The sequence below is a fragment of the Budorcas taxicolor genome, chromosome 14 (genome assembly GCF_023091745.1).
Source record: "Budorcas taxicolor isolate Tak-1 chromosome 14, Takin1.1, whole genome shotgun sequence".
Lineage (NCBI taxonomy): Eukaryota > Metazoa > Chordata > Mammalia > Artiodactyla > Bovidae > Budorcas > Budorcas taxicolor.
The window spans coordinates 50,944,417-50,957,448 of record NC_068923.1 but is presented as its reverse complement, the minus strand read 5'-3'; the positions used below and the strand labels follow the sequence as shown (position 1 = coordinate 50,957,448).

General features: G+C 44.6%; 1 protein-coding gene across 5 annotated transcripts in view; it reads left to right on the top strand.

The window, feature by feature from the left end:
* JPH1 (junctophilin 1) overlaps positions 1-13,032 on the top strand; it is an 88,641-nt gene that overhangs the window by 5,626 nt on the left and 69,983 nt on the right. For all 5 annotated transcript variants that reach the window (XM_052651446.1, XM_052651445.1, XM_052651448.1 and 2 more), the window contains exon 2: positions 572-1,331. In XM_052651446.1, the coding sequence (XP_052507406.1) occupies positions 572-1,331 (760 nt within the window). The remainder of the gene's footprint in view (positions 1-571; positions 1,332-13,032) is intronic.

Below are 13,032 nucleotides of genomic sequence, written 5' to 3'. Positions count from 1 at the left end.
CCTCAGAGGGGGTTTTGATGTGTTAATTTCAGGGGAGAAAAGTTTTCTAATGATCACTCTCTTGTATTAGAAGTCAGTGCTTTGTAAAATGTTTCCAGTGAAAGGCAAAAAGAAAAACAACACCTATTGGAAAAACCTATGTAGATTTAGATTCGAGGTTATCCTATTCCTGAGAAGGCATAATATTCACTGAGAAAATGGTGTCAACAAAGTTTTAAAGGGCACTGTCAGGCACACCTTTGCTCTGAGATGAATTCCATAGGGTTAAGAGTGTTAATTTTCCTCTGGCTTCCTCTCAGTTTTACCAAAGGTAAGCAGCACACTCGTTTGGGGATACATCTATATCCCCAAAGCTGACATACAATTACAGAAATGGCCTAGACACAACACTTCAGGGTGGGGATTCACAAAGGGAATTTCCAAAGCATGGCCTAGAGTTGACTAGGCAGTGTGGCGGGGTTGGGCCTTGAGTTCCCGGCCTGCGCAGGGCTCTCCATGTGCGCACCCACGCCCCCATCGGCCTATCTGCGGCCCCCAGACTCACGCTGTGCTCTCTTACGCTCTCTCGAAGGTACCTACCAAGGCCAGTGGGCCGGCGGCATGCGGCACGGCTACGGCGTGCGCCAGAGCGTGCCCTACGGCATGGCCACGGTGATCCGCTCGCCGCTGCGCACGTCGCTGGCCTCGCTGCGCAGCGAGCAGAGCAATGGCAGCGTGCTCCATGACGCCGCGGCCGCCGCCGACAGCCCGGCCGGCACCCGCGGCGGCTTCGTGCTCAACTTTCACGCCGACGCCGAGCTCTCTGGCAAGAAGAAGGGCGGCCTCTTCCGCCGGGGCTCCCTCCTGGGAAGCATGAAACTGCGCAAGTCCGAGTCCAAGTCGTCCATCTCCAGCAAGCGCAGCTCGGTCCGCAGCGACGCGGCCATGAGCCGGATCAGCTCCAGCGACGCCAACTCCACCATCAGCTTTGGCGACGTCGACTGTGACTTCTGCCCCGTGGAAGATCACGTGGACGCCACCACCACGGAGACCTACATGGGCGAGTGGAAGAACGACAAGCGCACGGGCTTCGGCATCAGCGAGCGTTCCAACGGTATGAAGTACGAAGGCGAGTGGGCAAATAACAAGAGGCACGGCTACGGCTGCACTGTCTTTCCTGACGGCTCCAAGGAAGAGGGAAAATACAAAAATAATATTCTGGTCCGTGGAATAAGGAAGCAGCTGATACCAATAAGAAATACAAAAACTAGGGAGAAGGTGGACAGAGCGATCGAAGGCGCACAACGGGCAGCCGCCATGGCAAGAACCAAAGTGGAAATAGCGAACTCCAGGTATGTAAACGCCGAAGGGGTGGTACTGCCCGGGTCTCTGGAAACGGTAGAATATCAGATAATCTGTGTGTGTCAGTCCTTTGGCGGCATAGGTTCCAGAACTAGAAGTGGAAAAGGATTCAGCCCGATAGAATGAGGCAGAAATGTACCTGAAACTTATGAAACTCTCCATCCTGAAAAAGTGTTGAAGGCGCGTTGTGGTCCCCTTCCTCTTAAAATTACTTCCTTAATACTAAACATGATGGAGTTCACTCAGTGCCTATGTACATTTTCCAGAGTCCAGAAAGTTATCTTTTTTAAAAAAGACAAAACAAAAAAGTATCCCTGAAATACTTCCAAAGAGAACATAGTACATCGTGTGCTGGGAAGAAAATATCCATCCACATGGAAACCTACCCAGTGTAGGTGAACCTTTTTATTCTAACATCAAAGTTGCAGGTGTGTACAACTCCTCCCTAGAAAATTATCCTCATTTATAACATTCACATTCTGTTTATTGATGCCTTCTAGGTGAAATTGGTTTTGAGCAAGTGATCAAGGTCTAAATAAGGCAGAAATGGAGAGGTAAATGACAAAATCCGTTAAGCATTCTTTGAACAGCAAAACTCACCTGCATGGGAAAGGCAGAGGGATTGGGGCTCAGCAGAATCCCCCCCATTCTAGGCAAGAAAGATTAGATCACTGGGTGTATTAAAAGGAAGGGGGTGGGGAGAGCCTGACACGGACAGATGGGACTGTCAGTGTGCCAAGTTTGAAAGAAAGAGTGGTAGAGAAGGGCTGGAGTGAGCAGGAGAAAGCAGTGAATAATAGATTGAGAAGTGGGGTGTATGTGGGCACAGAAGGTCCATGCACCTAAAGTTTTACCTTTCATAGCTGGATTCAAGCATTCAACCAGGAGGATGGAGAAATCGATTGGGAATAGAAAATTTTATTAGGGATGGATGACATATGTTAGACAAAAATGAAAAAGGACTGGTTATACATGGAAAACTTTATTCTTAGGTTTGTCTAAGCAAATACTTACTGGCCCCAGTTCTGTGTGATTTGAGATATACTTTTAGCACAGAATATTGAAAATCCTTTTCTTGCTTTAGAAATATTCTCCCACTGAAGTAAACCTTATGAAACCAAAGACTCGTAGCATGTCTTCAAACTTTAATTCTTAACATTAAATTAATAAGCCCTGCCTTTTCTTTGGCGGAATCACGTGAAATTTCTGATGTTCAGACTTAATATACAAAAATGGCCATTTCATATTGTTCAACTTAATATTTCCAGACATCTGAAATTTCCTTTTAAAAAATGCTCCTGCTTTATGGCTACTGTTTACTTTTAAGTGTCTGACACACTGGAAACTGGAGGCCATCTTGTGTTTTGCAATATTTTTAGATATAAAAGTACTCAAGATACACATCTCTATCCCAAACTGACCGTGTTTTAAAGTTAATTTTGCCTGTTAATAGGCACAGACTTTGAGGAAGGGTCTTTCCTCTCTTCTCTGCTGAGCATCGTTTATTTTAGATGATGGTTTTCTGTGATCAGTCATTGCATTGACTTGTTTTTTACATTGCTTGTCAATAGGCTACTTGGCACATGTAACCTTGCTAGCCTTCGTGGCCCTCAGCTAACTTTCAGAGCTAGTGAGATAACGCTTTGTTAATTCTTATTCTCTAATTTGAAATGCACTCTTGGCTTCTTCCCTTTTATTGTCACCTACTGATATACAAGAGGTAATTCAATCTTGGCAGGTGAAAAATGAACTTATGCGGGACATTCTAGCAAATGACTTTCTAATGCTTGCTTTAATTATTGACTTTTATGATTAGTTAAAATTGGAGGAACCTACATAATGAAAGGTTGTGATGCAAAGATCTCTGATTATAACAGTTTCATAAAACTCTTATCCAAGTCCTAGCTAGCCACAGTCTCTCTGTCAAAAGTCTTTGGGGGAGGAGGGTGTTACATAGTCTGCGAGTATTGTGTTATAATAGTTTATAATCAACGAACATCTTAAGACCTTGTACTAACTAGCTAGTTAACTTAGGTAGTTAACTACTTCTTAAGATTTCACTTGGCTTTTTAAAAAATGCTCAGTTCATTTTGCTAAGTGACATAAGTCCATCACAGAACAAATATATTGCATAATTCTACTTATAGGAAGGATCTGTAATGGTCCAACACGTAGAAACAATGAAAAGGTGGTTGCCAGGGGCTGAAGGAGCATTTGCAAGGTGTTGTTCCAAGGTATAAAGTTTCATGTTAAGCAAAAATAAGTCCTAGAGCTTTCTACCACATTGTGCCTGGAGATAATACTGTAAAAAATAAGTGAAAGTGTTAGTCACTAAGTTGTGCCCAACTTTTTGTGACCCCATGGACTGGAGCCCACCAGGCTCCTCTCCCCATGGAATTTCTCCAGGCAGTAATACTGGAGTGGGTAACCATTCCGTTCTCCAGCAGATCTTCCCAACCCAGGGATTGAATCCAGGTCTCCTGCGTTGCAGGGAGAGTCTTTACAGTTTAAGTATTGGGCGCTTAATGTTTAATAGGGTAGATTTCATGTTAAGTATTCTGACTAGAATAAAAAAAAATACTCTTTCAATGACACAATAGGCAAAAAAAAAGTTTACTACCCTGTTAACCTTTTATATTTTACTTTCACTGTTTTTAGTCTCTTTCCAGATTCTGCTTTAATGACTTCTCCAGATAGAGAGACTTGCAACTTGCTCAGTCCTTCCTGGCCTCTCTAGCAGTTGTTATTTACATAATGTGTTTTTGTCTTTAAAAAATAATCAAAGGTTTAAGACCATAAAGACACTCTTCCCCTCTCCCTGCCCCTTTTTCTGCCCCAATGATGGCAGAATAAGAACTGGAAAGGAAGACTCCTGGCAGCGGCCACTGTTGAAATCGCTGGTTCACTATTAGCAGCAAAGGGAGATGATGTGTTACTAGTTACTGACCACTTCAGTTTGCCTGACTGGTAGTGTTAATTATTGTTGTATTGCTGTTATTTCTTGTGCTATAGAGATTGTTGCTTGTTTCTGAAATTCCAAGGAAATGGGTCCACCTTTGTACCATTACCTTATTTTAGCTTGAAGCAAAGCCTTTGAGGGAAAACAACTGTACTCACCAGTAATGGCGGCTCAGGAAAATCAGGAGACATGGTACCAACCAACTTCAGTCCAAAGATTCAGGAAAGCATGGTAAATCTCTGGATCTTCTTAGAAGAGGCAGTGGTGCATCGTCCTAGGAAACACACGAAGCTTATTTCTGAAGTCTTCTTATGGACCCCTGTTTATTTCTTCTAGATCAGGGAATATGAGGATTACCTAAGAGGTAGGAGATGACAGAAATGATGCAACCGTCTGTAGATACTGAGTTGCCTTGAAAGTTAGCATTTAGAGTTAGAACTTTAAGGGATGCTAATAATGGGCTCCTGTAACTTTTCTGTTCTAATTCCAAAAGTACCATGTTTATAAGATGTAACAGAATGTTTTGCTCCCCACTTGTCTTGGTCCTGAGGGTAAAAATCATCACATGGAATTAAGATAGTGTTTCAACCCTGATTTTAAAGAAATGTTCAGGAGGAAGGGGAGCAGCCCTGTACATCTCAAGCTCCTCATTTCTGGAGGCAGAGCCTGAGGCACTGCTTGGGATCACCTTGCTCTCCGTCATATCATTTACTTCTCTCATTTGGTCATTTTTTTACTCCACTAACTCTTGACTTCAGTAATTCCTTAAGAGAGACATTCAAATGACTGTCCCTCAAGAAAAATATTTTAAGGAAGAATTTTAACGTGAGGCATTTGGTTGAAAGAGAGCAAATAAGTGACCCTTGAAGAGCCACACTTCTGTGGAAACGAACAGATAATTTAGGAAGGGGGAGAATCCCAGGGACGGGGGAGCCTGGTGGGCTGCCATCTACGGGGTTGCACAGAATTGGACACGACTGAAGCGAGTTAGCAGCAGCAGCAGCAGCATCATAGACCAAAAAAAAAAAAAAAAACAGCTTTGTAGCATCTGGGACTTAGAGGAAGTTGTTGTCATTTAGTCACTAAGTTTTGTCGACTCTTTTGTGACCCCATGGACTGTAGCCTGTCAGGCACCTCTGTCCATGGGATTTCCCAGGCAGGAATACTGGAGTGAGCTGTCATTTCATTGTCTGGGGGATTTACCGACCCCGGGATCGACCCCGGGATCAAACCCACGTCTCCTGCATTGGCAGCTGGATTCTTTACCACTGAGCCATCAGGGAAGCCCCTTAGAGTAGTTATCTGCTATAAGGGTGGAAGAGCCGTGATGAAAAGGCCTAAAGCAGTTGAGAACCATAGGTGTTTATGTAGTCTGATTGTGGCAGATCAGAAGAAAGAAAACTAAGGGAGGATGGAGCTGAGTGGGAGTGTCCCTAACCCATGGACTCTGTGGCCAGTCTCACTGCAGCTAGTTGGGCAGTGGGCTGGGAGGCCCCCAGGACTGCTCTGAAGTGTCACTGATGGGACAGTCCGGTTAGTGGGGTGGGACCATCTGTTCTCAACCTCTCCCCAACCATCAGTGCCCCTTCTGGTGGTAATGGCAGCACCTTGACCATGTACTGTCCCCTGCCCAGTCCTGCTGTGCTTGTCACTTTGGGGCGGGGTGTGTGTGGAAGCAGCCAGACAGCACACAGACGACCTCAGGATCCAGGGGTCTGCTGAGCTTGCTGTGGCCATTTGCAGAACCAGAGATTAGAGTCTCTACTTGCCAGTTTCGAACTTACATATTAAAATGACATAGTATTTTTGTTTTAATCCTATAGGAAAAATCTATTTCCCATACTTCTCTTTTAGAAAAAAGATACCTTACAATTTCATGTCACTCTTTCCTCATTGCCCAGGATGACTCAGCTGCGACAGTTTTCCTTCAGGAAAGTCTTTGCTCATCCCTCCCCATGCCTGGTGCCCCTGCTCAGCTCCCCTGGCCAGCCGCTCGGGCTGCTCCCCACTCTGGTTTAGACCTAAAACCACTCCACAGAGGGTCTCCCTACCCCCGCCCCCTCCCACCCCACTGCATCCCCCTCAGACCAGGACCCCCCCCAACCCCCGCAATCAGTCTGCATTGTCATTGCGTTTCAGTATATTTGCGATGTATTTTTCTCCCAACTGGACTGGAGAGCCAGGCCCTGAGGGCGGCTGGGCTCAGATCTGTAATTCCCAGCAGCTAGTTTAGATCAGGGCACTTTTATAAGAGCTCTAGTAAATATTTGATGAATGAGTGAATTAAATCCTCACTGCTTTGGGTTTGAACGCTGCCAGTGCTTCTAATTCCGTTTTGCCAGACGTTTTGAAACCGCAGTTCTCAGGCAGGAAACCTGCTTCTCACAATTCGTCATCATATAATCTGGCAATAAAGGAAGTGCAAAAAATGCAAAGGTGTGTGTTACAGCTGCCCTTTCCCCTAATTAGGTCAACATCATTAAAGTGTCAAAACTAAGGCATAGCCAGGGAATATTAGCTCCTGGTTAAGCTGTACTGTTAACTTCTTTTTTCATCGGTATGAGTTGGTCAGAAATACCTGTGAGCACTTACCTAAACAGATGAGAAATTTCCAGAAAGTCAGCTTTTACTAACTGCAATAATGTTGGCTTATCCTTCATAGTTGACATCACCAAAACTTGTGGTGAGGCAGAACATAAGAGCTTATTGTTGTCTTTTAGAAATCTAAGTTTGCTAAATATTCAGCTGTTTCCTTTTGAAAGTTTTTCTTGTCCAGCGATTTTGGGGTCATTTTTTGTATTCATTCGAATAAGTGAATATGAAATCAGCGGAACAGTCTCTCACGAGATCACTCAACTGGATTCATGCTTCGCTTATTAGTAATTAAAACCCAAAGTTAGCCGTGAGTCAGTGCACATTATGGATCCAGATTAAACTTATTGCCACTAATTATAGGGAAAAGCTCAATTTCTGCCAAGTGATTGTGAAGGGCAAGGAGTTTGAGATTCTTAAATTCTGTTGAACAAGAGGATTCTCTTTCTTTTTTGAAAATTGATAATATTATAGTTTATCTTCTGTATTTATGTATTTTCAGTAATATTAGCAGCCATATCATATCTTTAAAAACAGTTTTAGGTTACCTTTTCCATGAAATTTTTTTGTTTCTTCTATGGGTGCTGTGGTTAATTTTCAGTATTAGCGAAAAGTGATTTTTCCATTGGAAGCTGAATTTCTTATAATGCCTCATAAGTCATTTTAATGAAAAGTCTGTTTAAAAAAGTAATTTGTGGGGAAGTCACCTAAAATATGGGAACTTACAACAGGGGAGAGAATTGGCATTTTCTTTAGTTGTGTCTCTTGTGTTCTTCCATATCTGCTTTTGCTCTCTGTCACCCTTTGTCCACCTGCTCTCACCAGCCCCGTACAAACAAATTTCAGAGGCTTGATTAAAACACTCAGGCCCTGAGGTGCAGAAAAATTACTGTGAGTGGGGATTGATGCTTGACTTTTTCTGTATGGGAGGGTCATTTTAAGGGTCAAATGAGAGAATGGGTATCATGGGACTCTAACCTGTATATCACTATGTGTAGTTAACACTTTAGAAAGTGTGTTGCCCTTTTGGGTGCCATTCCCAAAAGGGAAGGTTGATAGGAGACTGAGAAGCCAGACTAAGAAGGAGGACGGGAAGGAAGGCTTGGGAAGCAGAAATACGGCTAAGCAAACGGGAAGGAATCGAGTTTACCGAGCTTGACCACCTGTGTGCAGATATTTGCATGTGTGTGTGTCTGTCTCCACACCCACCCCTTTCCCAGAAGCCTCAGTCGGTTTGGAGTCAGCATACTGTCAACAGGAGATCAGATTTTTTGAGACTGAAGAGAAATTGAACAGAGAAATGACACGTGTTTCTGTGAAGCCAGGCTAGACCGGGGTCCTGTCCTGAAGACGAGAGGGCAAGGACTTCACACTGTTAGGGTATATTCATGTAGGTCACCATTACCCTTAGTGTGTGTTATGGTTTCGTATTGCACATAAAAGTGTTATTTTTATTTTAATTTTTTTACTTGGCTGTACCAGGTCTTAGCTGTGGCATGTTAACTCTTAGTTGCGGCGTGTGGGAGCGGGTTCCCTGGCCAGGGAGGGAACCCCGTCCCCTGCCTTGGCAGCTCCAAGTCCTCGCCACCGGGCCACCAGGGAAGTCCCTGGATTGCCCATTTGAAAAGTTTTAAATACTTGTTTCTCCTTTTTACCAAAGATGGCCCATTTCCCGTTGGAGCAAGTGAGGTGCCTGCTCTGATTTCCTCACGTTGTTCTCCAGGCTGTTGAAAGGCACACTTCTTTCTATCACAAGGCCCAGGACTTCTTAAGGGGCCCAAGCAGTCACTGAGAATTCTGCAGTGTGCCAAGAGACAGCTGAAACCACAAAGATGACCTCGGTGTCAGCCCTGTTGTGCCCACGGACAGAGGGGCGAGCCTGGCTATAATGCTTATCTAGAGGCCAAACTCAGGGACCCAGAGCAGGCCCACGCCTGCTCCTTTCCTTCAGCTCTGACCTTACGTAACTTGGTGGCTTAACAGGTCATTACACGTGACATCGGAACACACTGTTACCCGCACCTTGTAAAGTGTTCTTAGGTCATCTCGTTTCTAAAGATCTTTCTTTAAAAAATTCTGCATCCAGCCCTACCAGTGCCAGGCCCGTTCAGAAACCCTGGGGCATTGAGGTGAGCCTGAGTTTTCATGATTAACAGGTAGGTCCAAGTAATTCCGATTTAATGAAACTCGGTCTTGGTCTGTCATCCTGGGATGACCGCACAGTTAGCCACACTCTAGAGCCATTAGAAACATTCCTTTTGAAACCCTGAATGGTGTAGGCACGGCTCTCCACTGTGACTGAGCAGGGAGGGTGAGGAGAAGGGTGCCACGCGTGGAGGGAGTGGGCCGTGAGATCACAGCCAACTCTGCAGAGACCTATTTGGTGAAAACCGGCTATGAGGACCGGAGGGAAAAAAACAATCCAGAGTGATGAGAAGCTAGGTTTTGGGGACACATGTTGGCCTGGTTTTAACTGCTGAAATCTGAGTTTGCTGCAGACAGTCCAGATTTCAGCAGCTTCCATCTCAGTGAACTGTGAAATATGACACTTGACCGATCCAGTCAATATGAAAAATGAAGGCAGCAGATAATTTTTAGTACCACTTGGTTGTAATGGAAACCACCCTGCTATAGTGTATACCGTAAGACTGGAGTGTGATTGCATTCGAGTTCCAGCGCGTGGGCTCTGTGTGAACCTGCGCTTTGCCCTGGAGAAGCTCTGTTTAGGGGGCCAGTGGCAGTTCTGTGCACATGCTAACCTAGCGGGCAGACGCCTGGGAGCCGCAGCTGCCAGGCGGCCCCAGCACCCTGCTCACAACTTTCCATCATGGATTAAGCTGACTCTGCCAATCTCACTTTACTCAAGACACCAAACTGGACGCTTGCAAGACCAGTGCCTTGCAAATCTTTGAGATGCTTTTCTTATTATAGATGAAATATGAACATTGTGTTTAGGAACAGGATCCAACAAATGCCAAAGGTATTTATGTAAGTCACTCAGCTTTAGTCCAATGGCCTCTTGAGACTACAACCAAATCAGCTTTTAATAATTTTGCCCTTCTGTTTCGGTTGGTGTTTCATATTTATTCATATAATATGCTCAACTCAGAATAAGCTGCTTTATCAGAAATTTAATTAAGGTGTGAGGAATCAAGATTGCCTTGAAAGTAGTACAGCTCTTTGAAGTCAAATCTTCTTAGAATTTCCCTATGTTATTCAAGCCAAGTAAAATACAATTAATCCACTTTCTAGTATTTTTAAAACAATCAATTATGCTAGAGATAACACATCATTTGTTATATTTTTTTGTTGTTGTTTTTTAAAAACTTGAAGTAAAATTTTTGTTAATTTTGTTCATTTGTGTCCAACTCTTTTTGACCCCATGGACCATATGAGGCCACCAGGCTTCTCTGCCCATGGAATTTTCCAAGTAATAATACTGAAGCAGGTTGTCGCTTCCTACTCTAGGGGATCTTCCCAACCCAGGGATCAAACCTACATCTCTTACAACTTCTGCCTTGGCAGACAGATTCTTTACCACTAGTGCCACTGGAAAGCCTCTTTACAATATCAGGTCAACCAAATTTTTATCTCAGTTGCTTAGTCTGGATATCTCTGTCAGCTTCATTTTTTTAGTATTGGTGAGGAAGCTTTTTGGAATTAGTATTTCAAGATTTCATCTATTTACTTCTATCTGTTAGGGGAAAGGTTTGCGATTCATGGGGGTGGAGCCTCCTAGTCAAAACATGATGAAAAATCCTATGGGAGCTTGGTTTTAGGATTCAAGAGTGAGGATGGTGGAATGTCAGACGGTGGAGCTTCATCCACCCTCCACCAGCCCTGGTCACTTGTTCCCACCTCCTCCAGCTTATCCCAGTGATTTCAGAGTCAGTTGAGCTATGGACTGACAAGTTACCTTGTAAAACATGCAAATACCCTGAAAGGGTAACCTCTAACCCCAGTCCATTGTCAGTTAACATGTTAACAGTCTGGCCTAGAGTCCCAGAAAAGATACTTGGTTTTGTGTGTGCATGCATGTTCAGTTGCTCAGTTGCGTCCAATTCTTTGAGACCCCATGGACTGTACTCCTCTGTCCATGTGATTTTCCCAGCAAGAATACTGGAGTGGGTTGCCATTTCATCCTCCAGTGGATTTTCCCAACTCAGGGACTGAATCCATGTCTCCTGTGTTTCCTACATTACAGGGAGATTCTTTACCACTGAGCCACTTGGGAAGCCCAGATACTTGGTTACCAACCCATTTTATAAGGTTCTTATCTCAGTGAAATACTAATTCTGATTGCTCTTTGTAATATTCACTGATTTCTTACTGTGTAAATAAAAAATTATGATTAGGGCCTAATTCAGTCATAGTGTCTGGTTGGTATAGATTTTAAAAAGCAGTTACCTATCAGATGATTCGCACCTTGCTATGAGTTTAGTTAGCGTGTGTGTGTGTGTGTGTGAGTGAGAGAGAGAGAGAGGGAGAGAGTCACTCAGTTGTGTTCAACTCTTCTGCAACCTCATGGACTGTAGCCTGCCAGGCTCCTCTGTCCACGGGGTTCTCCAGGCAAGAATACTGGTATGGGTTGCCATTCCCTTCTCCAGGGGATCTTCCCAACCCAGGGATTGGACCCAGATCTCCCGCATTGCAGGCAGATTCTTTACCATCTGAGCCACCAGGGAAGTCTAGGTAGTACATCAGTTCAGTTCAGTTGCTCAGTCGTGTCTGACTCTTTGTGGCCCCGTGAACCGCAGCAAGCCAGGCCTCAATGTCCATCACCAACTCCCAGAGTCCACCCAAACCCATGTCCATTGGGGAGGAGCTTAATCATAGGTTGGGGCTGGAGGCGAGATTCTGCAGGTGGTATCCAGCTGGGAACTAAAGGGTGTGTAGACATTTTACAGAAAAACATGGCAGATAGTGCAAAAGGACGGTGGCACAGTGTATTGGGGGTGCTGTAAAATGTTTGGTAAGGCTGGAAAAGAGGGTACTAGGTGGAGGGTGTTGAGAGATGAAGTGGAGAGGTAAGCAAGGGCTCCCTGACTTTAAGGAAAAATTTGGACCTTATCCGGAACACAGGAGGGAGCTATTGATAGTTTCAGGCAAAAGAATTACATGATCAAATTCTAGAAAGATCACTCTGCTTGGAGGTGGTGTAGAGACTGAAGGATGGAAGGGGCAGGAAATAAGACTGGAGACAGATTAAGTAGTAATCGGCTAACTAGTAATCCTGGTAAGCGCCCACGGGCTGAGCTGAGCCGTGGCAGTGAAGATGGGAAAAGGTGAGTGTACGGGCGGAAGCCTCCCGGGCTGACTCAGGAGCGCCTGATGTTTGGTTGACGGTGCAGAGAACAGAAAAGGACGAGTCAGTGACTCAAGTTTCTGGTGTGGCCAACCAAATGGATGCCGGTCCAGTTTATGGAGACAGGGACCAGGGAGGAAAGTACAGATTTAGAGAGGAGAAAGAGTAGGAATTGTTTTTAACTTCTTGAGTTTTGAGTTGCTGGCGCCAAAGACAAAAGGGTACATGGGCCTGGAACTCAGAAAGGTTTGTACTGTATGTGGAGAACTCAAGACACTAGCCCTGAAGAGCAAAGACGTTGATGAGGCCTACCACAAAAGAATTCCTTGTACATGACACTAGACACAGTTCTTTTTTAAGACATAGCGGTAAAGCAGTTCACACATGAAGTGTTTGGGAGCCTTTTGCCTTAATGCAATGCAGGTATCAAAATGTCTGTTCCTGAGTTTGAGAATTATGCTTTCTAAGATTTGTGCTCAAGGGACCTACCCAGTGAGCAAGATCTGTTGGCCTGTTTCTGTCTTGGCAACACATGGGAACAAAATATCATTCTCAAAAATTATTATGCTACGGAAACATCATTTGGCAAACATTTACTTGGTGCCAGCTCTGTCCAGGCATGGCACTAGGCCCTAGGAATAGAGAGATAAGTGAGAAACAAAATGTGTCGTGAAGATCAGGGAAACTGGCAGGTTCCCTGCACCAAGACAAGAGCTGGGAGCAAGGCAGGGCTGCAACTTGGAGGGCCCCACCAGAAGCACTTAGCCCAGCCTGGGCCACTTATGGTAGACAATTTCCTATGCTCTTTGCACAGGCGACTCTTGTCTGCCTGGCA